This window comes from Haematobia irritans, chromosome 3 (assembly GCF_050003625.1).
Source record: "Haematobia irritans isolate KBUSLIRL chromosome 3, ASM5000362v1, whole genome shotgun sequence".
NCBI classification, from domain to species: domain Eukaryota; kingdom Metazoa; phylum Arthropoda; class Insecta; order Diptera; family Muscidae; genus Haematobia; species Haematobia irritans.
In genome coordinates this window covers 222,227,266-222,255,030 of record NC_134399.1, presented here as the reverse complement: position 1 = coordinate 222,255,030, position 27,765 = coordinate 222,227,266, and the positions used below count along the sequence as shown (strand labels likewise).

At 31.7% G+C, this 27,765-nt stretch overlaps 2 protein-coding genes across 6 annotated transcripts in view; one reads left to right on the top strand and one right to left on the bottom strand.

Annotated features, from left to right (window-relative positions):
- hiw (MYC binding protein highwire) overlaps positions 1–27,765 on the top strand; it is a 153,735-nt gene that overhangs the window by 31,618 nt on the left and 94,352 nt on the right. The window lies entirely within an intron of this gene.
- On the bottom strand, positions 15–26,204 carry LOC142232347 (uncharacterized). 5 transcript variants are annotated; one of them, XM_075303124.1, is made up of 7 exons: positions 26,049–26,204; positions 7,626–7,844; positions 7,363–7,572; positions 4,363–4,530; positions 4,121–4,280; positions 3,733–3,864; positions 15–923 (listed from the first exon to the last, which is right to left on the bottom strand). In XM_075303124.1, the coding sequence occupies exons 2-7, from the start codon at positions 7,812–7,814 to the stop codon at positions 391–393; spliced, it is 1,392 nt and encodes a 463-aa protein (XP_075159239.1). In that variant the 5' UTR covers positions 7,815–7,844; positions 26,049–26,204; the 3' UTR covers positions 15–390. The 5 variants fall into 5 exon arrangements, with proteins under 5 accessions (XP_075159239.1, XP_075159238.1, XP_075159241.1 ...); XM_075303123.1 differs by having other exon boundaries at positions 25,790–26,151; XM_075303126.1 differs by having other exon boundaries at positions 25,992–26,148.

Sequence of the window (27,765 nt, the reverse complement as noted above, 5' to 3'; positions counted from 1 at the left end):
TAAATATGTAGGACATAGTATTTTATTTGAAAACTTAATCAATATTATTTACAAAATATATTGTATACATTAGCTTGTTTTTTATTTTCATATTAAATAAATTAAATACACATTTTCAAACATAAATATAAACAATTAATCTTATTACATATTGGATTTCGTTTAATACAAACTGTTTTTAACTTACAACTAAATATTAAATATTTGATTTTTGGTGGAATTTCGGTGTATTTTTTTGTTTTGTAAATTAGCGTCTTTAATTGCAACAACAACAAAAAGATTAAGGGCAATATGCCCATGGACCCTCACGTTCTATGCCAGTGTAGGTGGTGCTATGTTCATTTATTTATATTTATATTTCTTCTTCTTCTTATTTGTCAATCTCAAGCTTTAAAAGTCAGTCTTCAATAATCCGGCATTTTCAATTTGATAAACTATTTGGGTTTCCTTATAGGTACGCGGTTCCGGTTGTATTATATCCATTTTTCTTTTCGCCTTACGTTTCTTACTCACATGCCAACAGGCAATGGCCACTATTATAGCAATGACCACTATCAATATGGCAATTCCTATGATTATATAAATCCAATAGGAGAAGCGTTTGCAATCACCTGCTACGATTTCATGCAAAGCTTTGAAATTTTCCTTCGAATGGCTGTGAGATGATGAGGTATCGGCTTGTTGACGGAAAAATATATTATGTTGATAGTGATTGAAAAATTCCGTTCGAGGCCTTGGTGGTTGGAGATTTGTATCATAATCGGTACACGGGTATGGATTATCATATTGTAATTGTTTAATATTTAGCGTGAGTTCGTTATTGAATTCCAATGGTTGGACATCATAGGGAAAATGCACAGTATTGTTGCTAAAACGCAACTCTAACTTTTCACTGCTGCCATAGTCACGATGGACTCGAATTGCTGAAATGAGAAATTGAAAATAAATTATTAAAAAGGTTATAATAATTCCATATTTTTAAAGTTGGTATGAAAAAGTCGAAAATCTATTTTTTGACCAAAAAAGTCGAAATGTCGTAGTCGGTTTTGTGTAAACTTCAAATTCGATTAATCAACTTTTGATATTTTTTTTTTTGAAAATTGAGTTATAGGCTCTGCACATTATACTCAAAATCTACATTTTTGAGATTTGAAATCAATTTTTTATAAAGCAAATTACAGTTGAAATCTAGTAAAAGTGGATTTTGGAAGTGTAATGTGAATGAGGTATTACATCGAATAATCGAACTTTTGTCTTAGCCAAAATCGACTAACCGACTTTTTATAATAATCGAATTCGACTCTGGAAAAGCACAAGTATATCTATGTTGGTATAGTTGCATCGCGTCCAAAAAGTGGGCGAACAAAAATGGAACAACACCAGAAATTATGAAATGAAAAGGCCAGATTTGATCGAAATCCACGTCTAGAAAACTTGCTCATAGAGCAAGCAACACTTTTTTCTTCATTATATGGGGCCGTTTTGCTGCGATTTCGACCTTCAAACGCTCCAATAACGCCATATATAGTCACTGTTGATGGTTTTTCCCTTCTCAAGATAATTGATAAAAATTATTCCATGCGCATACCAAAAAACAGAGGTCATTACTTTGCCAGCGGACTTTTGAGTCTTTCCACGCTTCGGAGACGGTTCACCGGTCGCTGTCCACTCAGCCGACTGTCGATTGGACTCATGAGTGTAGTGATGGAGCCATGTTTCATCCATTGTCACATATCGACGGAAAAACTCAACCGCTCAGAATCATTAACACGTTGTTGTTTTTGGTCAAATGTGAGCTCGCGCGGCACCCATTTTGCACAGAGCTTCCGCATATCCAAATATTGATGAATGATATGACCAACACGTTCCTTTGATATCATTAAGGCCTCTGCTATCTCGATCAACTTCATTTTACGGTCATTCAAAACCATTTTGTGGATTTTTTTTGATGTTTTCGTCGGTAACCAACTCTTTCGGGCGTCCACTGCGTTCACCGTCCTCCGTGCTCATTTCACCACGCTTGCATACAAATCAATTATTATTGATTTCCCTGGGGCAGAGTCCGGAAACTCATTATCAAGCCAAGTTTTTGCTTCCACCGTATTTTTTCCCTTCAGAAAACAGTATTTTATCAAAACACGAAATTCCTTTTTTTTCATTTTTTTCACAACAACAAAAGTTGTTTCACAAAAGACGCTCTATCTCAGAAACTAATTGACTTACAGACGTCAAATTTTGACACGAATCATTTGAAGGTTGGTACTATATAAAAATAATATGCATTTAATACTAGCGACGCCATCTATGTGTCAGACCGGGGACTTATCAGCCAACCTGTTAATTTGGTGCATTACATAACAGCCACCCTGTTAATGTGATCGATGAGACATTTTTCGATATTAAACTGAACGCAGACAATTTTTTTTGAACGGTAACGTCATCTAGCGGAATTCTATCGAATTAAGGATCAGAATTAAAATTTTGACTTGTTCAAAATCTTATTATTCGACTTTTCGTTTTTTCCAAATTTGGAAAAGCTGATGTTCGACTTTTTGATTTTTTAAAAATTAAAAATATTGACATTTGACTTTTACCATTAAAATTAAAATGTTTAGATGTAACGTCACCACATAGAAAAACATATCATAAAAATATTTCCAATTAAAAAGTTGATTGAAGTTGAAAAAATTTCCAATTAATAATTTAATTGAAGGTTAGGTTAGGTGGCAGCCCGATGTATCAGGCTCACTTAGACTATTCAGTCCATTGTGATACCACATTGGTGAAATTAATTGAAACGATTAACCATTTAATCAAGACAAAAACATTAAGTTAATTTAGCCAATAATTGAAAATGTTTAAATTTTTAATCAAAAAATTAATTGACAGAATAAAATTTTTAATCAAACTCGGAAGACTAAAAAAAGTGATAGAACATTTTTTTAATTTTTAATTAAAAATTTATTTCAAACAATCAATTTTTTAATCAAACTAAAAACACTGGGTCTCAGTTAAGAAAGAAATTGAAAATAGTAACGTTTTTAATAAAACAAATTATTGAGTTCTACAATCAATATCAATTACATTTTTAATTGAATAAATTAAATAAGATCAATTAATTTTGTAATTAAGTATTGCTTATGCTCAATTAAAACTGTGATTGATACTGTCATTTTCGTGATTGAAGACATTTCGATTAAAAAATTAATTGAATCAATTAATTTCGTGATTGAATCAGAATTTTTTTTGTGTGCTCTTTCGAATTTTAGGGAATTTTCAGTACAGAAAGAACTACATGTTACAATAGTTCATTGCTTTAAAATTAGTCAATTTTATCAGGTCAATTAATTTATCGATTTTGTTCTTAAGAAACTAATTTTGATTTATGTATTCCAAATGCATTGTTTCTCTACACATATTTTTTTTTTTTTTGGATTCAATCACGAATTTAATTGAATCAATTAATTTTTAATTGAAAAGTCGGAATTGATAGTATCAATCACTAAAGTCAATTAAAAAATTAATTGATCCAATTAAAAAATAATTAATAGTATTAAATTTTGTGATTGATTTTTGTTTTAATTAAAAAATTATTGAATTGAGTAAATTTTTAATTAAATGTTTTTGAAAAATCAATTAAAATTTTAATTAGAAATATTTTGGTGAATTTTTTTTCTGTATAGATAATTTTGTTGGTTTATGCATTAGTAATTTGCCAAATGGTATCCTTACCTTTGAAGGCTATATCACTTGTATTTCCAAAATAATTATCTCGGATTTGAGGACTTTTTGTAACAAAAGCTTCAAGCCATTCAGCATCGACAGCTTCAAAGTAATTATTGGCTACAGTTAGCTTAGAGATCACTAAAAACGAAATGAACAAAATGAGTTACATGACATATGTTAGATATCTTAAATAATCTCTAAATAAAAATATTTAATTAGCTGATGGCCTCAGTTGCCAATGCTTTTTATATCTTTATACTAATATTATATTTACTATAAATTTACTATCAACTATAAATAAATAAAATAAAAATATTTAAGGATATTAGTTAATTATTTGAAAATCAAATTAAATTGAAAAACAAACTAAAATATCTTTGCCAGGTCTACTTACTTTTAAATGAAAAAGCTTTTGAGTGTACAGTTCGAAAGCGAACATTATTCAATGAAAATGAATCCGTCACTTCGATATCGTAGAACGTTTTCGATGGCACATTTGTTAGAAAAATACAATCGTGTATATCGATTTTTTCCACAACCAATTTTTTAAAGGCCTAAAAACAAAAAAAAAATATTAAAGGGATTGTTAAAAAAAGTTTTTAGATAAATACGATAATATTTGAGTTTTTAATTTACCTGTGGATCTATCCTATGAATCCTTACTTTATCCATAGTGAAACGTAATGCATTGTTCTTCAAGATATTGAAGGCAAATGGTCTAACGGTCTCTAAATAGCTGTCGATAAATGTTATCTCCTCTATTTGTCCATTTATGGCAAGGGAATCGATTAGTTTCACTTTGACCTGGAATACAGAAGGAAGGCAAAATTATCTCTTTATCTATGGTTCAGATCTACACTAATAGAAAAAAATTACATTCCAAAATCGAGAACGGAAGGTAACAAAATGAAATGGAAACTTTAACATGAAAAATCAAAACGGAAAGTTCACGTGTTCGTCCACAGGCGTTCACGATTTCATGAAGGGCTTTCGTTTATGCTTAGGCCATGAAAAGTTTAAATATATTCGATTCGATGAAGCATACAATCTAGGTTCGAGTCACGGTAGCGGATATTCTTTTTATAAATTCGTAATCATCACGTTTTTCACCCACGGGCTTTCACGGTTTCATGAATGGCTTTCGTTTTTCTTTAGTACTGAAAAAATTTAAAATATTCGATTCGATGAAGCATACAATCCAGGTTCGAGTCGCGGTAGCGGATTTTTTTTATAAATTCGTAACCATTACGCTTTTAGATCATGAACGCTGTTTTTTTTTTTTGACAACGCATGATGTTTCGTTGTCAGATTGACGTCATTTATTCTCCGTTTGACACCACATGTTTATTGATTCACTTTCATGAACGGATCGTTTTGAAACGTCCACCTCATCCATGATTTTTTCTATGGGTGTAAAGGTATTAAAGGGGAGTCATTTTAGGATGATTAGTTTTTTAAGTTGGAATTAAGAATGCCATTTTATGGTAGCTGGTCACGAAATACTTCTTTTCATGCCGTTGTTATGATCCTTACGAATTTTATGTTTAACATGTATGTTTAACATGGTGCAACCATGTTAGCAGAGAATGAAGCCGCCGAGTCGCATCGCTGATTTTAGTCGCCGACGAACATTTTATGCCAGTCGACGCCACCGCCGAATATGTCGACTCATCCCGACTCAAATTTAGCCGCCAATTAATCAAAAATATCGATTTAAATCAGAAAAATATATTAAAATTTGTTGTATTTTTGCCAAAATTTTGATATAACAGTTTTGCAAAAATTTAGCTCAGAAAATTTTAACGAAATATAAATTTGATTGTAAGATTCGTTGTACAACTAATCTCATTACCATTCGAATAACTTTAAATTGATTTTATAATGTATATTTGTCCGCCGCCGAATGGACAAATTTATATCGGCTTATGCGCTTTACAGACTATAAGTTTACCCGGACGACAGTGGTCGTGTCGAACATATCTCATATATTGGGCGCATTATAAGTTTGTGGGATCGATAACACCGATTATTTAGTCATCAACGAATTGTCGTATCGATTGGACACACTGTAAGATTCTTTATAAACACAGATATTCCGTCTGGGAAAACTTATAGTCTGTAAGACGCATTAGCCGTCAAGCCACCGCAGGCGGGAGCAAAAATTTAGTGTCAGCCGCCTCCAATAAAAATGGGTCGGCTCTAAATATTAGGTTAGGTTAGGTTAGGTGGTAGCCCGATGTATCAGGTTCACTTAGACTATTCAGTCCATTGTGATACCACATTGGTGAACTTCTCTCTTATCACCAGGGTTGGCCTGTCACAAACTGTGACTTTTGCGACATACGTTTGCGACGGTATAATACGTATGTCGCAAAAGTCGTAAACCTACTGTAGAAAACCAAATTTTGAATAGAAGAAATCCTGAACATTTTTTAATTTAGTTTGACAGCATTTGCTGTGAGTTTCTGCAGAAATTTGTGAAAGTTTTCCCATGGTCAAGCCTATTTTCTTAGGTGGTATCGAAATTCCCGGTAGTGAGTGTGTAAAATACCTTGGAGTTATATTGGACAGGAGACTGAACTTAAAGCTAAGAAAGGACGAGGAAATCCACGGTTACCCTGTACTCGTGCAAAAAGCAATAGGGAAAATGTGGGGACTAAAACCGAAAATTGTGAACATTCCTAAGAATTGAAACTTCTTCGCACCTACCATCGTCTTGGATATCATCGAATTCGCTGCCTAGCCGACGCGACTAAGGTATTTTCAGTTTGCGACTGAGTGCGGCCCGATTTCATGTTAAGCTCAATGACAAGGGACCTCCTTTTTATAGCCGAGTCCGAACGGCGTTCCACATTGCAGTGAAACCACTTAGAGACGCTTTGAAACCCTCAGAAATGTCACCAGCATTACTGAGGTGGGATAATCCATCGCTGAACAACTTTTTGGTGTTCGGTCGAAGCAGGAATCGAACCCTTTTATAGCCGAGTCCGAACGGCGTTCCACATTGCAGTGAAACCACTTAGAGAAGCTTTGAAACCCTCAGAAATGTCACCAGCATTACTGAGGTGGGATAATCCATCGCTGAACAACTTTTTGGTGTTCGGTCGAAGCAGGAATCGAACCCACGACCTTGTGTATGCAAGGCGGGCATGCTAACCATTGCACCTCAGTGGCTCTCTACATGTTAGTTTCTCGATAATTATCTATTTCGGAAAGTGTGTTTATGTTTGGCGTGACAATTATATTTTTGAGACAAACATATTCACGCCGAGAGAAGGAATATGATCACCCCAAAAATGTTTAAAAAACAAGATGGTGAACATTGAACATTTTTGTCGCAAAAATCTTATTTTCTCGACAAACATATACATGGTTGCCGAAATAAGGTACATAATTTTCGAGAAAATAACATGGTTGCGACAAACATATTCCATGTTCACCATCCAAAAATAACATTTTGCTCTTGAAACTTGTTCTAGGTTGGGGTGATCATAATCCTTCTCTGGGAGTTCACTCCTGAAAAAGTAACATTATACTCTCGAGACATTTTTGCGATGATCATATTCCTTCTCTGAGTGTGGGTTTGTCCATTTTGACTTGTATTCTATCCTAAGGTTTACTATGGCTCCTACTTACTTTTTCAAAAGATAGTATCAATGGTGTACTACTGCTATAATCGGGTAAAGATAAAGCATATTGGTTGAGAACCAAATCATCGACATTTTTAAAAGTAATTTTATGCAGATGCTGTGTATCTTTCAATGCATTGGACTCTATTGTTAGAGATTTGCAATTACGTATTTCCAATTGATAAGCAGATCCTATTAAAGGGGGTAAAACCAAGTCCTACAAAATACAAGACAATGTATTAACAATTTTCAAAAACCAAGAAAACTCACCTCATCGGACATGGCACAATCACAGGTAAATTGAACCTCATAGGGAATACAACTAACATTGCGACGCACAGCAATAGCACCAGTCCATCCTTGGCTAGCAAGGATCAGTGATAGTAGTAATGTTGTCCATATCCTTATGCCATGGTATGAGTAGGCGATGTTCCAATTTCGTTTTATCATCGTTAGCATTTTGCATTTTATTGCATTTTAGGAATAATTCTAGAATAGACAAACAATTTTTTTTAAGTTTTTTTTTTGTCAGGCATTTCCCCAACTTGTTTTTTTTTTTAATTTTGTTGGAATTTTTTTCACAATAACGAAAATTTTTTTCCTTTGTACTCCACATACAATAACGTTGGCAGCTGTTTGTGTCTCTGACTAATAATGATAAAGTAGAGTAAATGATGATACAGATACTTCGTTGTAAATTGACGTTGTTAAGCGACAACGATAACTTCCTCGGCTCAAGTGAAAAATTCTTTATGAATGACAAAAAGTCTGAGGAGTATCTTTATTTTTTGTTTTTGTAATTTCTATTCTATATCTGTCGTGGTATAAGTGTAAGTGAATGAGTGTATGTATGGAGTTGTCGTTATTTAGATTTCTTATCTTTTTTTGTTGCGATAGCATTTGTTTCGATATCAGTTTTTGTGTGATAAGATAAACCCAACTATCCGTGTATAGGCAACTCCCTGGTCATACAAATCAAATTGACTCAGACTACCTATTAGTGGACACATTTTTCTTAAACCGATGTATGTTGTGGATTTTTCTATTTAAATTTAAATGACAAATTTATAATTTAGGAAAGATTAAATATTGGATGTTGTTTACCATGATGGTATGACGTTGTTCACACAAACAAATATATTTTTTCTGCAATCACAGAAATGAAAATGTATCAATTAAAAAATTTGTTGAATCAATTAAATTGTTAATTGAATAATTTTTAAAACTCAATTAAGACTTTAAATGGAAACATTTTCGTGGATTTCTGTGTTAGGAAAGCTATTAGATATAATGTCTTTTTTATAAATTAATAAATATTAATTTTTTCCTACACATTGTGAAAAATATTTACCTAATATGAAAGACTATGTAACTTAAATTGTAAGACACGAAATTTAGACATGTTAAAGAAAAATTTCTTTGAAACAAAGAAATTTCAATTAAAAGAAAGTGAATATTTTTGCTTTGAAATTTTTTCTTTAAATTTAGAACATGAATAGTTGGAAATTTGAGTCCTATCGTTAATGTTGTATGACATTGGTGTAAGGCAAAACGTCCTTTATTAAACATTTGTGATTTAAAGAGATAATCTTTAAATTAATTGGCATATTGAATCCTTGGTTTAAATAACATATAAAAGGTTTTAAATATAGACTTATACTTATTTTGAGAATTTGCATTTTTGGTTGAATTTAATTTGTTAATTTTTTTCACTTGTTAAAGAAAATTTTATAGTTTGAAGGAAAAAATTGGAGTTCAAAATAGTAAGAATGTCTTTAGTGCCATACAAAGTTCAAGATGGACGCTTTATTGGCAAAAATTTGTGGAAAACACGAACTTAGTTAATCTTAATGCTTTATTTGCGTATTTTTATACCCTCCACCATAGGATGGGGGTATATTAACTTTGTCATTCCGTTTGCAACACATCGAAATATTGCTCTAAGACCCCATAAAGTATATATATTCTGGGTCGTGGTGAAATTCTGAGTCGATCTGAGCATGTCCGTCCGTCCGTCTGTTGAAATCACGCTAACTTCCGAACGAAACAAGCTATCGACTTGAAACTTGGCACAAGTAGTTGTTATTGATGTAGGTCGGATGGTATTGCAAATGGGCCACTTTTACGTATAGCCCCCATATAAACGGACCCCCAAATTTGGCTTGCGAGGCCTCTAAGAGAAGCAAATTTCATCCGATCCGGCTGAAATTTGGTACATGGTGTTAGTAGGTCTCTAACAACCATGCAAAAATTGGTCCACATCGGTCCATAATTATATATAGCCCTCATATAAAACGATCACCAGATTTGACCTCCGGAGCCTCTCGGAAGACCAAAATTCATCTGATTCAGTTGAAATTTGATACGTGATGTTAATATCGATATCGGTCCATAATTATATATAGCCCCCATATAAACCGATCCCCAGATTTCGCTTGCGGAGCCTCTAAGAGAAGCAAATTTCATCCGATCCGGCTGAAATTTGGTACATGGTGTTAGTATATGGTCTCTAACAACTAGGCAGAAATTGGTTGACATCGGTCCATAATTATATATAGCCCCCACATAAACCGATCCCCCGATTTGGCTTGCGGAGCCTCTAAGAGAAGCAAATTTGTTCCATAATTATATATAGCCCCCATATGAAACGATCACCAGATTTGACCTCCGGAGCCTCTTGGAAGACCAAAATTCATCTGATTCAGTTGAAATTTGATACGTGATGTTAAAATATGGCCTCAAACCACCCATGCAAAAATTGATCCACATCGGTCCATAATTATATATAGCCCCCATATAAACCGATCCCCAGATTTCGCTTGCGGAGCCTCTAAGAGAAGCAAATTTCATCCGATCCGGCTGAAATTTGGTACATGGTGTTAGTATATGGTCTCTAACAACTAGGCAGAAATTGGTTGACATCGGTCCATAATTATATATAGCCCCCACATAAACCGATCCCCCGATTTGGCTTGCGAGGCCTCTAAGAGAAGCAAATTTCATCCGATCCGGCTGAAATTTGGTACATGGTGTTAGTATATGGTCTCTAATGACCAAGCAAAAAAGGTCCACATAGGTCCATAATTATATATAGCGCCCATATAAACCAGGGATCCGGAGCGGTCCATTTTTTTCGCTCCGCTCCGCTCCCGCTCCGGAGAAAAAAAAATCGCTCCGCTCCTCGCTCCGCTCCGAGAAAAAAAAAATCGCTCCGCTCCGCTCCACGCTCCGCTCCGCTCCTCTTCGAGAAAAATCGGGCGGTACATATATATGGGAGCTATAGCTAAATCTGGGAAAATCGGGCGATACATATATATGAGAGCTATATCTAAATCTGAACCGATTTGGATGAAATTTTGCAGACTTGAAGGGCGATGAAAAAGATTACCTTTTGCCAAATTTGGCGACGATCCGTTTGAAAAAAAGCACAGCGTGACCCCATTTGTCGAAATCGGGCGATACATATATATGGGAGCTATATCTAAATTTGATCCGATTTCTTCCAAATTCAATAGCGTTCGTCGTTGTGCCCAAAAACTCCCTGTACCAAATTTCATCAAAATCGGTTAATAATTGCCACCGAAATCCTGTGAACAACAAATACATGGACAGACGGACGGACGGACACCAAGCGCTAGATCGACTCAGGAGGTGATTCTGAGTCGATCGGTATATATTTTATGGGGTCTAAAATCAATATTTCTGGTAGGCACATTTTTTGGCAGATCAAATTTATTATACCCTAACCACTATGTGGTTTAGGGTATAATGACTTTAAAACAATGTGTTGAAACATTTTATTAATTTTGAAGATTTTTTCAGAAATATTAAATCCATTTTGATTTCATTAAAACGAAATTTTCATTCATGTTAGGATACACATTTTTATGTCGAATCACTTAGCTATAAGGACAAACTGACTTCATTGAAAAGTTTAGAGACTTTTAGACAAGGAAAAAACTTTATATCAGAGAAATACGTCTTCTATTCTAAGCAAAATTCGTATTCGTATTTTAAGCATGTGAAATATTTGGCCTCCCGACAATATTCTTTGCGGTGCACCATCTACTATTTAATATGTGATAGAAACCAAATTTATGAAAATGGACCAAAATGGACCAAATTTAAAAATTAGAAATCTTTTGGACCAATTTTGGTCCGATCGGACCAAAACGGCAACGCTGATTGGAATTGAAAGTCTATACACAGAGTAGAAGTAACTACTCTCCGAAAGTTTTTTTTTTGTTTTGCGACAGACGTAGAGAAAAGGTTTTGTAATATTTGATGATTTGACTTAAAAATGGGTATCTTAACATGAAACAAAAAATTTATAGGCTAAGGTCAATTTGACTTTAATAATTCAGAAAAATTCTTTAAATTTAATGAAATTGTCTTTAAATTTGTTGTCTTTTTGCATATTGACTACAAAGCAAAAAATCTTTCAAATATAGGACATGTTTTTCAAAACTTTATTTTAAAGAAGTTTTTTACTTCAAACATAGCATAATTTCTACTGGAAGTCGAGTCCTAATTTGGAAAATAAAGTTGCCGTTAACTCGTTTTTAAAGGACTTTGATAGCATATGAAGAAAAAAAGCTGAGAAAGCGAAAAATTAAAATTTGCTTCCTAGAAGCAAGTACACAAAACCTAAATTTAAAAGAGAATTGTGTTTTAAAAGTGTCCTTGCTTGTATTCTCCGCTTCTTTGGCTCGGAATCAATACCAAATTTTTTAAAGTAAAGACAAAATCTTTGGAACCGAGTATGCTTTTTTTCAGTGTATGTTTGCAACAACCTCCATCGAAATCAGTCCGTGGTATACCTACGAATATTCTTACTCAGATCTAGTGTTACCTAATTTCGCTTTTTTCCCCTTTATTGTAAAAATACATTTTTGAACAGCGTTTTTAAGAAATGTTCGTTCTCAAAAACGTAGATAACATACAATAATAAAATCAAGTCATTAGTTTTCAATGTGAGAAAAAATTAAAATAAATGTATATGCGCATATTTTTCAACCAAAATTGAAACTATCCATAATTTTAATTAAATTTTCGAGAACTAATATCAGAAATAAGAGAATGCTAGGGTATAGTACAATAGTAAAGCAAATATGAATGTCCTTACACTGAAAAAACGCATGCCCGGTTCCAAAGATTTTGTCTTTACTTTAACAGTTTGGGTATTAATTCCGAGCCAAAGAAGCGGAGAATACAAGTAGGGATACTTTAAAGACGCAATTCTCTTTTAAATTTGGGGGTTATGTACTTGCTTTTAGGAAGCAAATGCTAATTTTTAATTTTTTTAGATTTTTTTCGTCAGTTGTTATCAAAATCCTTTAAAAACGAGTTAACGACAATTTTATTTTCCATATTAAGACTCGACTTCCAGTAGAAATTATGCTATGTTTCAAGTAACAAGCGTCTTTAATATAAAGTGTTGAAAAACTTGTCTTATTTTTTGACGATTTTTTGCTTTGTAGGCAAGATGCAAAAAGGAAACAAATTTAAATACAATTTTATTAATTTTAAAGAATTTTTCTTAATTATTAAAGTCACGTTGACCTTACCTCAAAAATTTTATCTTTCATGTTATGATACACATTTTTAAGTAAAATCACTTTATTATAAGGACATTACAACTTCATTCAAAAGTTTATTGACTTTTGGACAAGGAAAAAAACTTTATTTTAGAGAAATGCGTCTTCCATGTTAAGCAAAATTTGTATTCTTATTCTAAGGACATGAAATCTTTGACTTCACGACAATATTTTTTTCAGTGTAGAAAACTAAAAAAATTAAATATAAATAAGATTGTTTAATTGCATTTATTTGGCGTTCCTTACAAACATCTTTGTAGTAATACGGGATGAAATTGATCGAAAGTACTGTTGTTACTTTTACAACACATACTAGAGATATATTTTGACATTTGCCGTTTTTGAAAACAATTACTAAAAAACACTTTGTGTTTTCCCCAATGTACGTACGTACAAAAATACATATCGTACATTTTAAACGTTTACTCACACTACGCTAAGTACTAAGTAATTTCAAAGTTACACATTTCATTCAAGTAATATTTTATTCGGAGCGGAGCGGTTTTTCATTTGGAAACCGCTCCGCTCCCGCTCCGCTCCGGATTTTAGAAATGCCGCTCCCGCTCCGCTCCCGCTCCGGCAAAAAAAGGGCTTGCTCCGCTCCGCTCCACGCTCCGCTCCACGCTCCGCTCCGCTCCGCTCCGGATCCCTGATATAAACCGATCACCAGATTTGAACTCCGGAGCCTCTTGGAAGACCAACATTCATCTGATTCAGTTGAAATTTGGTACGTGGTGTTAATATATGTCCTCAAACATCCATGCCAAAATTGGTCGAAATCGGTCCATAATTATATATAGCCCCCATATAAACCGATCCCCAGATTTGACCTCCGGAGCCTTTTGGAGAAGCAAAATTCATCCGATCTGGTTGAAATGTGGTACGTGATGTTAGTATATGGTATCCAACAACCATGCAGGAATTTGTTCATATCAGTCCACAATTATATATAGCCCCCATATAAACCGATTCCCAAATTTGACCTCCGGTGCCTTTTGGAGAAGCAAAATTCATCCGATCTGGTTGAAATTTGCGACGTGGTGGTGTATGATATTTAACAGCCATGCCAAATGTGGTAGAAGTTTCTACGCAATCAATGGTGGAGGGTACATAAGATTCGGCCTGGCCGAACTTATGGCCGTATATACTTCTTTTCCCTAGGTTTTAGTTAATTTAAATAACGTACGCAAAAAAAAAATTAAAACTTTCTTAAAACGTAATAATTCTATAGACTAAAAGAGAATTAAATCGGCTTTACTGTTTTTTGAGTAGGGTGGTAAGAAGTTGTTAGGAAAGCTGTTAGATTTCCTGGATTTGTTTTAAATTAATAAATATTAACACGTTGTTGTTTTTGGTCAAATGTGAGCTCGCGCGGCACCCATTTTGCACAGAGCTTCCGCATATCCAAATATTGATGAATGATATGACCAACACGTTCCTTTGATATCTTTAAGGTCTCTGCTATCTCCATCAACTTCATTTTACGGTCATTCAAAATCATTTTGTGGATTTTTTTGATGTTTTCGTCGGCAACCACCTCTTTCGGGCGTCCACTGCGTTCACCATCCTCCGTGCTCATTTCACCACGCTTGCATTTTGCGTACCAATCAATTATTGTTGATTTCCCTGGGGCAGAGTCCGAAAACTCATTATCAAGCCAAGTTTTTGCTTTCACCGTATTTTTCCCCTTCAGAAAACAGTATTTTATCAAAACACGAAATTCCTTTTTTTCAATTTTTTTCACAATAACAAAAGTTGCTCTCATAAACTAATTGACAACAGACGTCAAATTTTGACACGAATCATTTGAAGGTTGGTTATAAAAATAATATGCATTTAATACTAGCGACGCCATCTATGTGTCAGACCGGGGACTTATCAGCCAACCTGTTTTCCACCATACACTGAACACAATATTGTTGTACTCGTAATATGGCACATTATATAATTATACATTATTGTACAATAATAAGGACAAATTTCTATTATTATTAATTTGGAGAAATTTAAATTTTTATTCATTACATTACATACATTACACGGAAAAAAATGTCCGCAGTTAAATTAAATTTACATTTAAATTAAATTGAATTAAATTGAAATTTTATATAATTTTCCACAGCCCAATGAAACGTGAGTATAAAGTTCAATGACCGTACATATAAGTTCAATATGAACGAAAGAACATGAACATTTTCGTACGATTCCCAAAAATAGTTAGAATCAGCGTTGCCACAATGAATTTTTGTTTTGGACCAACATTTTTCCAAAACTGGACCAAAATTCGTACGAGCGGACCATTTTTCCAAAATAAATTTATAAACAAAGTTAAACTTTTTCCAAAATTTTACTTCGATAGAAAATTTGTTAAATTTTTATTTCTATTCCAAATATTTATTTTTATTTATTTCTGTCGAAAATTTTGTCAACATTTTATTTCTATAGAAAATTTCGTCAAAATTTTATTTCTATAGAAAATTTCGTCAAAATGTTATTTCTATAGAAAATTTTGTCAAAATTTTATTTCTTTATAAAGTTATCGCAAAATTGTCACAATTTTATTTCTATATACAATTTTGTCTCAATTTTATTTCTATAGAAATAAAATTTGGACACAATTTTATATTTGTAGAAAATTTTATCAAAATTTTATTTCTATAATAAATTTTATCAAAATTTTATTTCTATAAAAAAATTTGTCAACATTTTATTTCTATAAACAATTTTGTCAACATTTTATTTCTCTAGATTGTTAAATTTTTATTTCTATTCCAAATATTTATTTTTATTTATTTCTGTCGAAAATTTTTTCAACATTTTATTTCTATAGAAAATTTCGTCAAAATTTTATTTCTATAGAAAATTTCGTGAAAATGTTATTTCTATAGAAAATTTTGTCAAAATTTTATTTCTTTATAAAGTTATCGCAAAATTGTCACAATTTTATTTCTATATACAATTTTGTCTCAATTTTATTTCTATAGAAATAAAATTTGGACACAATTTTATATTTGTAGAAAATTTTATCAAAATTTTATTTCTATAATAAATTTTATCAAAATTTTATTTCTATAAAAAAATTTGTCAAAATTTTATTTCTATAAACAATTTTGTCAACATTTTATTTCTCTAGATTGTTAAATTTTTATTTCTATTCCAAATATTTATTTTTATTTATTTCTGTCGAAAATTTTTTCAACATTTTATTTCTATAGAAAATTTCGTCAAAATTTTATTTCTATAGAAAATTTCGTCAAAATGTTATTTCTATAGAAAATTTTGTCAAAATTTTATTTCTATAGAAAATTTTGTCAAAATTGTATTTCTATAGAAAATTTTGTCAAAATTGTATTTCTATAGAAAATTTTGATAAAATTTTATTTCTATATATAATTTTGTCACAATTTTATTTCTATATACAATTTTGTCTCAATTTTATTTCTATAATAAATTTTATCAAAATTTTATTTCTATACAAAAATTTGTCAACATTTTATTTCTCTAGATGTTTTTTTCAAGTTTTTAGAAAATGTCACCATTTTACTTGTATATAAAATGTCCTCAAAATTTTATTTTATCGAAAGTTATAAAAAATTTTCTTCCTATACAAAATGTTTGCATAATTTTGTATCTATACAAAATTTATTTTAAGTTTATTTCCGTACAAAATTTTGGCAAACTTTTATTTCTATACAAAATTTTGTTAAAACTTTATTTCTATAGAAATGTTTGTCAAAATTTTATTTCTATAGAAATTTTGTAAAAATCTGTCTGGTTAAAATGGTCAAGATTGGGCGCCAATGATTTTCTTCTTTACTTTTAGTTAATTTTTTTTTCTATGAGAGGGTGTAATTTGGTGAAAATTACAACAGAGCATTTAATTTTCCTGTTTTTAACAACGTTTTGTGGAAATCTTAAAATGCGGAGTACAAAAGCGGCCATCATGAATTTCATATGGCGCTAAAGACATTTTTGCAATTTTGAACTCCAATTTTTTCCTTCTACGCACTATGAAATTTTCTTTAACAAATAATTATGTATACTAATAGAAAAAGTTTCGTTATATTAACGAAATGTGTCGTTAAAAGTCAGCCAATGAAACAAATTCGTTAATACAATGAATTTTTTCGTTAATATAATGAATTTTCTGCAAATCAACGTAACGCTTCGTACTATTAACGAATATTTTCATTGTATTAATAAAGACGTTTCGTTATATCAACGACAATTTTTCGTTGACTGACTTTTAATGAAATTTTCTTTGTCATATATGTCTAGTAAATTTTCTTCAATTTGTTTTTCAAAAATATTTAATTATTTTTGTGATATCAGTGAGATATCGGCGTTTGTAATACAGTCTATGTAAATTTTCCTAAAATTAATCTATAGTTTTTTTTTCAAGTGGGTTACCTGTTTTTTCAGTGTAGCATTCAACCAAGTGTGACAAACGTCGTTACTTTACTTAAGCAAACCACTTCGAAAAATCTCTACTCAGTCGAGTTTCGGCTTTTGTATCTCTAAGATGGACTTACATGAAATTCCAAGTCAAATTCATAACAAAATAAATTTTTACCTTACTGTTGATATTTTCCATTATTGTCTTGGGGTAATAAAAATGTTGAAACCCTATTTCTCTGGTAACTACTACGATGTGTGCATTTTAGATGACTATTGCAATAGTTTTGTTTGGCATATTTCATAAGAGATCAGATTACACCATTATTTCAATTCAAACGAATAATGAATCGTCATCATTAGTTTACTTTGTATCAGAGAATTAAAAAACAAAAAAATGTTTATTTTACATTATTTCGATTATTTCTTGTTGTTGTTGTTGGGCGGGTAAAATTTCGCTGGTGTAAAAATTCACTGACCACCATTTCTACATTGAACAATAATGACGATAACAAGAAGAAAAATCACTGAAATCATATTCAATATTTATTTTTGCAGGGTTATGATAATTGAGTTAGATTTTTTCCTCTGGGGCTTTTCAAGTGTGTAAAGTATTTTTTTTATTCAAAATTCAAATTCAATGACATTTTTATTTGATCAATTAATTTTTGTTCATAGACAAATTCAATAGCAGTGTCCCAAAGATGCGTTATGTTTCTCAAAAAAGAAAAAGTAAACAATTTTAATGGATTCATGTAATAACTGACCAACTCAGTGGCCACAAAGGTCAAGTTTATTTGTTTTTAAATTTAGCGTTGAAAATGAAGGAATACATAGCGTATATAAGATATATATTAGCATTTTTGAAAAGAAAACAAAAATATAAATATGAAATTTACATAATGCATGTAAAATTTGTAGAAGAAAAAAATTCAAAAAAAAAAATGCAAACAATTATACAAAGTTATTAAGTATGGAGCATTGTGTTAAGTATGACAAACACGTAATGAAATATTCCGCCCCTTAAATGGCATAAGCAAATGACAGCCATTAGTTTGTGTTATTGTGAATGACAACTTGCCTTGCCATTAAAAATCGAAATTCAAATTGAAATGCTGTTGCACTTGCAAATCTACAAATAGAATCTATCATATTTTTGCATATTCACATGTTATGAGAGTGTATGTGTGTGTGCGTTTGTTATTTAAAAAAAAAATATTTATTAAAATTAAAAGCTTTTTCAACACTTGGTACTTGTTGTTCTGCAACTGTTACGTACTATATTTTATTATTAATATGATATTTGTTTAAGCCCCCCAGTTGAAATAGATTGTGGCAGTAAATAAAAATGGTACCTACACACAAAAAAAAATCTGATTCAATCACGAAATTAATCCAATTAATTTTTAATTGAAATGTCTTCAATCACGAAAATTATGGTATTAATCACAGTTTTAATTTGGCGTAAAAAAATATTTGATTAAAAAATTAATTTATTTGATTTAAAAATTTCAATTAATTTTTAGTTTTAGTTGATGGCAAACAATTAAAATTGTGATTGATACCATCATTTTCGTCATCATCAGTTAATTAATCAATTAATTTTATAACTGATTCAATCAAAAATTTAATTGATGTCGATTGCAAACTCAATCAGTTTTTAATAGACTCAAATAATTATTCAGTTTTAATTTTTTAATTAAATCAGTCAAACAATTAATTGAGTTTTGCAACCGACATCAATTTAATTAAATTGTTAATTGTTTAATAAACACCGTAAAAAATTTCACTCATTTTCTTAACTTTGTGTTCTTAGTTGGATTAAAAAAAATATTGTATCAATTAATTTTTTAATAAAAACAAAATTTTGAAAAAATTTTCTATAGAAATAAAATTTTGACAAAATTTCCTATAAAAATGAAATGTTCTATATAAATAAAATTGTCAGAAATTTTCCCGTAGAAATAAAATTTGTAGAAAATTTTCTATAGAAATAAAAATTTGAAAAAATTTTTCTATATAAACATAATAAACAGAAACATAATATGTTTGAACAATAGAAACAATATTTTAACACCGAAAAGTTTTGCAGGGGTGGATTATCACAGTAATGTTGGTGAAATTTCTGAGTGTTTCAAAGCTTCTCTAAGCGGTTTCACCGCGATATGAAACGCCGTTCGTACTCGGCTTGTTATTGGGTTATACACAGCATTGGGCAGAACTTATTGATAAGGGAGAAATTCACCACTTCTGATATCACAATATACTAAATAGTCTAAGTGCGCCTAAAATAACGGACAGCCACTATTTCTTGACAACACTTGGCTACCCAAGTGGATAAAATGAACTTCCCAATCCCTGAAAGTTAGTCATAACATAACTGTGTTCGACTGTAATACTATTCAGGTGTTAGGTGAATTGATCTTGGCAATATCATTTAAAACATGATTTTTGATATATTGGATTTTAAGTGAAGTTTATAGTACATCTACACATTTACTTTTAATTTTTTTTTTTTACATTTTAAGGAGGTAATAAAGATGCCAAAGATTTAACGACTAATTCCATAGTTAAAAAAACTATAAAATATATGGAAATCATCAATTTTCTACATAGTATATATTGAATATAACCTGTTCCATTGTTAAAACGATAATTAAAATAGAGAAGATGTATACGAAAGCGTAAAATGTTTAATGAGTATAGTGTGCAGCAATAAATAATTATGTATAATTTTAAATATTATAAATGCTTCCAAATCAAAAAAAAAAAGTTCCTTAAATAAAAAATTAAAAAACAAAATATATACGCGATATAATAACTGAAGTAAGATCGTTCAATTGAATTTATAAACGAGTACAATAGAATAGAATTTAATTTTATAATATCCCGTTTAATTAAACAATCCTACACTGGAAAAAAATATTGTCGTAAGACCAACCATTTCATGTCCATAAAATACGAATGTGAATTTTGCTTAGAGTAGAAGACGCATTTCTCTTATATAAAGTTTCTTCATTATCCAAAAGTCCATAAAAAAGAAAGTTGAAAATACGAATAAATTATAAATTGTTTCCTAGAATCATGTACGTAACATATAACTCAAATTTAAAAGAGAATTGTGTCTTAAATGTTTAATCATTAGTGTCAACACAAAATCTTTGGAACCGGAAAGCAATGCAGATTAGTCCAGTTTGTTTTTTTGTTATTTCTATTAATTTATATTCACCTCAAAACAAATTAAATCATTGCAATTATTTACACGTAAATTAGTTCAAGAGATTTCAATTTACTGCACTCAAAAAACACTGAACCCAACAGGAAGGAAAGTTTTGGTTAATTTTAGAAAATTTTAACTAAACTGTATTACCAAAGCAGATGTCACGCGTATTTGACAAAAAAGTAAATATTTTTCGATAAATTCAAAAAAAATTTATTGGACGTAATTAACTTTTTTCACTTGTTAAAGAAAATTTCGAAGTTTGAAGGCTAAAATTGGTGTTCAAAATTGCAAAAATGTTTGTTAGTAGCATAGAAAGCTCATGATGGGTGCATTATTGGTAAAATTGACAAATTTTAAGAAATTCTCAACTATTTTGTGGGACACTCGAATTAAGTTAACCCTCTAATGCCCAATCCCGCCTTTAGGCGGGCTTCATTAAATAAGGAAACCTTTAGTAAAACACACGTCAAGGCAACACAAATGGGTCAAGTAAAAAGAAAACTTAGTTGAAACTGTTCAAGAGGCTTTGCAGCATATACAAAATTTTACCGTATAAATTTTTCTTGTTCAGTTTTCTTGCTTTTGTGTCGTTAATATTGAATATTTAATCAGCTGGCAAAAACATTGGGGCATTAGAGGGTTAATATTTATGCTTCAATTTTGTATAATTTTTTTTCCTTTTTAGATCATTTGACTAACGTCCGCAAAAAATTATTAAAGCCAAGAAAATTTTCTCAAAACGTAGTGATTCCATGAACTAAGATTGCATTAAATTAGCCTTAGTGCTATATAGGGTTCACTATTTTTTAGTGTACAATGTAATTCCGTTCAATCCAATAATACAGAATTGTCCTAAATTTAATAATTTTAATTTAGACCAATAGTAGCCAATTTAATTAAATTGGTTTTAACTCATTTCAGTTAATTAATTTATTATTAATAAAACATCATGACTTAATTTCCTTCAATTTAATTTAACTATATAAACACAATTTTAAGATATTTTAATCTATGATATTATGCACCACATATATTATCTTTATAATTTATATGCATTCTATCCTGACCATAACCTTATTGGTTTTATATTCCATCCATAATTCATTTTGGTTTTGAGAACCAACTTCCCGAAACACTATTTGCCAAATTAATCGATCTAACGCGGTCATCGCCACAACCATCCAATCATCATTTCCATATTTAAAGAAATAGAATTACGTCAATTTGCCCTCGCTTATTCCTATTCCATATTTCCTATGGGGGTATTTTGGTCAAAACAAGAAAATAAAATATCAACAGCAACAACAACAATAAATAAGTAAATGATCGCATAAAATGCACTTGTGAGAGAAGTGGAAGGAAGAAAGCATTAACGCTGGTGGCTGTTGGCGATTTATATCACATGCAGGCGAGAACAAATTTGCCTGGCATATTCAACATGAACTCTATGAAGTGATTTGTTGTTGTTGCTGTTGTTTTCTTAGCACGTACACCATATATACATGAGAATTAATGCAGATTCAGATTCAAATGAGATATGAAAGATAAGTATGCACCAGTGATGATAAAATATCGTACTTTTGTACTAAATTTTTATTTTCTTCTATAATACCCTCTAAAAATCAATGAAACACTATTAAAGAAAATGTAGGCTTATACAGTCGAAACTCGGTTTAACGAACGATTGTCAGGCCCTTTCGTTATTTAGAAAAATTCGTTAAATCGAACGGGAATATTAAATGTTAAATCTTATAGAAAATCGTATTTTTTTTTTAATAGATGAGTAAAAATTCATAAGCATTTGCCAAAATTAAACTACAGAGGCACTTAAAAATATTACTTTAAATAATCCTTAAAAACTGATGAACTTGATATATCTAGGTTATGTTAGATTGAAAAGTGGATCAAATACTCGCTGTCTCACGAGGGCCTATACATACCAATATCAATATGTGTGTGCTCTAACTTCTTAGACGAATTGCCTAATTTGTTTCCAGTCCCCGGTTTCAAGATGGACCAGGCGTAACTAGGTAGTGTTCATAGTAACATCTTCCTAAAACGTAGTGTATGTACAATTACTCTGCTGATACTGTTGACATAGAAGTACTCTCAACGCTAGATCACCGTTTCGACCGAGCACCAAAAAAAAATTTTTTGGCGGCATTTTATTCCTCTCAGTAATGATGTTGACATGCCTGTGTATTTCATAGTCTCTCTTCAGCTATAAGAATGACGTTCCTTGTCATTGTGCTAAATATAGATTCGGGTAGCACTCATTAATAAGAGAACAATTCACCATTTGTCCAACTGGCGCTCCTACGAAAATTTGGTGCATATTCCCAATAACGGATCTATCACAGGACTAGTACCAGTGCTCCAGTTTGTCGCAGGATAATCCAAAAGTTGACCCAAAGGTAAACGTTTAGATCCAATAAAATTTTAAAATCAAGAGAGTGTAGAAATCAATAAATTATATGAAAAAATGTATTGATTTCTACACTCTCTTGATTTTAAAATTTTATTGGATCTAAACATTTACCTTTGGGTCAACTTTTGGGTTATCCAAAAGTTTTTCTTTCTGCTGCAATTGGGATGATCAAAATAATAGCGGTTCCTAAGGGTTTGTCCCAGACTGGTTCATGAGACCCTGTTTAGTCCAACTAAGTTCCCCCAGGTCATGTACTTTGGAATGAGTCCAAGCAGTGTCCTGCACGGAGCTGCCATATTTCTAACCTAACTTTACCTAATTACCCGGCCATTGAATATGTGTTTCCAAACATTTGATGGAATCTAAATATCTTGGGAATGCCGTACTTTGTGGACATTTCCTAAGGACTTAAGCCATTCTAAAACTCGTCAAATATTGCAGATTTTGTGTTGTTTATTTTCTTAAAATTAAAAAAAATGTTCGTTAAATCGAACGTAAATTTTGTTCAACCGTTGGTTATTTAGAATAGTCAACGTTTGGAAGTTCGTTAAATTGGATTTTCGCTATATGGGATATTCGTTAAACAGAGCTTCGACTGTATTTATGAATTTATAAAAAAAAATCCGCTAATCTGACTCGAACCTGGATTGTCAGCTCCATACGCGTTAACAGTCGCCTTAGCACATTTCACCACCGACGGAGTTGCTATAAGTACGTATAACGAATATTTTAAGACTTTTCATGGCTAAAGAAAAACGAAAGCCGTTTATGAAGTCGTGAACGCCCTTGGACGAAACCGTGAACATTACATCTTGATTTTTCGTGAACTTTTCTGTTTCATTTTGTTATCGTCCGTTTACTTTTTACCTTTGGCTACCGTCCAAATTTCCCGGTTGCATTTCGAATTTTGATAAACTATCCCAGCAAAAAAAACGTCGCCGAAAAAGTAATGAAAATGTTCTTTTTGGATCCGGAAGTGGTGCAAAATTGTCGCAGAAGCGATGAATTTAACATGGGCTTGTCATAGAACGGAAGTCCTCCATTTCAATCACTTTGCATCACTTCTTCAGGTATGATCCGAATTCAATGTTTTGGATGTAAATTAAAAAATTCTGTAATATTTTGTCAAATAAATAATTTTTAAATTTTTTTATAATTTTTAATGGATGCTAACGCTTGTCGGAAACGTTTGACCTCCAATATTTTCAAAAATGTACAATTTTTTCAGATTGGATTTAGCATTTTTTTTGACAAAATTTAAATGATTTGCACCATTTTATGAATTATTACTCTGTTTTTAACCTATTTGAAACAAACAAAGTTAAAATTACCCATTAAAAGTATGAAAAACCCAAGGTTTAAAAAATTGAATTAAAAGAACTTCCTGGGTAGTTAAAATAAAGAACATCATTAGGAGTGCATCTTCTGGAAGTGCTTTTAAAGTTGCGCCTTTGGAAGAACTTCCAATTTTTTTTGCTGGGATGTTCGAGGGCCTCTAAACGACTACTACGGTTTTGGTGTTGCGTTTGCAAACTCTGGACAAACAGCCCAACCATAAGCGCAATCCGAGGCTGTTCCATAAGCGCAATCCGAGGCTGTTTCGTGACATTCGGCGGAACATGGATTCACTGGTGCACACCGGGGACCAAGGAACAGTCGAAACGATGGGTTAAACACGTAGTTCACCGAATGCGCAGACTGTCAAATCTGCCAAAATACTATGTAGAGCTATTGGACTCCTGCTTATATCTCTCTCATGGTCCCGGTCAATTTGGCCTACGAATTGCAGCCTCATCCACTATATTCCCACAATTTGGTCCCTTGTGACTTTTTCTGTGTTTGCTGAAAATTAATTGCTATTTGTTACTAATTACAACTCCACAGTTTTTTGCTTTTCTCGACTCTAGCTCGTTCTTCTTTGTCGATTCCCATGCTCTTTTAGATAATATTCGCCAGGATCAAATCACTGGAATATGTTGAATTAAGCTATGGGTCATAGGTATATAGCCTCGTGTCCATAACTAAGATAACAAAAGTACCTGGTGAACGATCCTGTTTTCTCATCCCTGATATGTAACTAAGGAATATCCGCAATAGTGGAACAAACACACATCCATACACTCAAGTGTTTTACACTCACATACGACAGCATTTTTTCGCACACTCTCAGCACATTTACATACAACATTTGCTGGTTGCAAATATTCAATGGACATTATTTATATTATGTCTGTCTGACTGTCCATTTGAGGGCAAATGTTGAGAAATTAATTAACTTTAAAATTACGTCTTTAAGAATTAAATTATTAATTTGTCGTGTCGTTGCGTGTTATGCCATTGGAAGAGAAGACCTACATACCAGTGAGTTCAAATGTATTGGAGTAATAAAAATTAAACTTTTGTCATTTTTTCTTATTGTAATTCTATTTTATTTTTTTGTTTTTGCACTTGTTAATTGTATTTATTTTTAATATGATTACGTTAGTATCATAAAGCCTTGCGCATGGTTTCAGTGTCTATTGATTACGTCGTTGGCGACCAGAATTCTCCATACACGCCACACATGAATATGCAAAATACCATAAAACAAAAATGTATTAAAAAAAAACAATGTTTAAAGCCGCTTTTAACAGAAATGTTTTTTATGTTGTTTTGCGGAACACATAAAAAAATAGCATAAGAAGCCAAACGATATGTTTTTTGTTTAGATTCATACAAAAACATACAAAAAATGGCAAACAATGAAAAAAAATACACCAACAATTTTAAGAGGGGGTTCAAATTCACACACCATCATATTCCGCACATTCTATTACCGACGCCACCAGTGTTTAGCATTCGTCTTTTATTTGGCAAATACGTCAGCCGGAGAGACAGAAAACCGAATTGACGATATATTAGAATCGCAGATACTTTCAATTGCTAAAACAGTAGCTGACCCGAAGCAATCCACAAGAAAACTGAATAGAAATGTGATAAACATTCGCACATACACCGAATTACCAAACGGATCGACTCTGAATATAAAAACCACTCTGTTTTCGTTTTACCGTTGTTGCGTTGCCGTTGTTGTTATTGCAAATAGATTTCGTTATTTGAGAGGTAAATCGTTTTGGGGACTCCTTAGCCGCAAACGTCTAAATCTACACTGATCACTTGTTTGGAACCAATGCTAGCTAGCCTCGGTGCATTTACTGTGCCACTGTGTTTGTTTTGTATTTGTTTAACGCCATGGGGATCTATGGTCTCCCATTAAAGTTCTCCCCATTTCTGAATAAAATACAAAATTTTGCTCCCATATTTTAAGAAAAGCTCTCTTATTGTGGCCACTCTCTCTCTAAGAGTCAATACATGTTTATGTTGTCATGAGTAACCACTTTAAGCTCTGTGTGGCTTTTTATAATTTTGGAGACTATTTGCGATTTTATTAGCCACAAGCAGCATATGCATAAACGTTGACCACGTGTGTGGTAATATTAGTGAAGTGGTTCTGATTTGTTACTACATTGATTAGAGACAGAGTTGCCATGTCAATGAAAAAAATAAGGGGGGCATCAAATAATAATTTTGAAAGTTGGTTGCACTATAAAGTACATGGTATCGTATGAGTTATGATCGTTGCATTAATCATACTTCAGATGGATGAATATCAAGTATGAAAATAAATAGAAAAATGCAGAAGATTGTGTCATTGACTATTAAAAAATGAGAGTTTAGAACGACTACCATATTTATGTTTATGTGTCATTGACTATTAAACAATGAGAGTTTAGAACGACTGCCATATTTATGTTTATGTCTTCCACTGTCGAGCAAAAAAATTTGGAAGTTCTTCTAAAGGCACGACTTTAAAAGCACTTCCAAAAATATTCTCCAAAAGATGTTCTTCATTTTAACTACACAGGAAGTTCAATTTTTTATTACTCGTTTTTCATATTTATAATAAGTAATTTTAACTTTTTTGTTTCAAAAAGGGTAAAAATGTAGTAAGAAATAATAAAATGGTACAAATTATTCAAATTTTGCCGAAAAAATTTTAAATCCATTGTAGAAAATTTTTTGAAAATGTTTGAGGTCAAAGTTTCTGACAAACGTTAGGATGCATTTTAAATCATAAAAAAAATTTACAAAATATTTATTTGGAAAAATATCACAAAATTGTTTAATTCATATCTAAAACACTGAATTCGGGTCACACTTCTGCGCCAATTTTGCACCACTTCCGGATCCAAAAAGAACATTTTCACTACTTTTTTGGCGGTGCTTTTTTTGTTGGATGATAAAGGAGGAGGAAAACCAGTGTTGCCGGTTGATTATTGAACCTTCCCCGCTAAAAATAATATATTAAGAAAATACCCTAATTGTTCTAATTTTTTTTTAAGAATTAAGAAATAAAACTTTATCACGTTTTTAAACGACTTTGAAAGCACATGGAGAAAAAAAAAATATAATAAAATTAATGAATTAAAATAGGTTTCCTGGAATCAAATACGAAACTCAAATTTAAAAGAGAATTCTGTATCCTTACTTCAATTCTCCGCTTCTTTGTCTCGGAATCAATGCCAAAAGAATTCGTGTAAAGGGAAAATCTTTGGAACCGGGCATGCTTTTTTCTTTTAATCTTTTTGATTTGTTTGTGAATAATTTGTTATTTACCGTGTACCCCTTTACCCCAATAAACATATTGTCTGAATTATAATAAAAATATTTATATCATAAAAATATTTACAAATTCGATGTTGGTCAATTTGCCCTACGAAGTAATTT

Excerpts from the sequence above, each read along its gene's own strand:
- LOC142232347 (XM_075303124.1), bottom strand. The coding sequence starts at position 7,814 with ATGCTAACGATGATAAAACGAAATTGGAACATCGCCTACTCATACCAT. Across the intron at positions 7,573-7,625 it reads ATTGTGCCATGTCCGATGAG|GACTTGGTTTTACCCCCTTT; the intron begins GTGAGTTTTCTT and ends TGTATTTTGTAG. Across the intron at positions 4,281-4,362 it reads TTCATAGGATAGATCCACAG|GCCTTTAAAAAATTGGTTGT; the intron begins GTAAATTAAAAA and ends TTTTGTTTTTAG.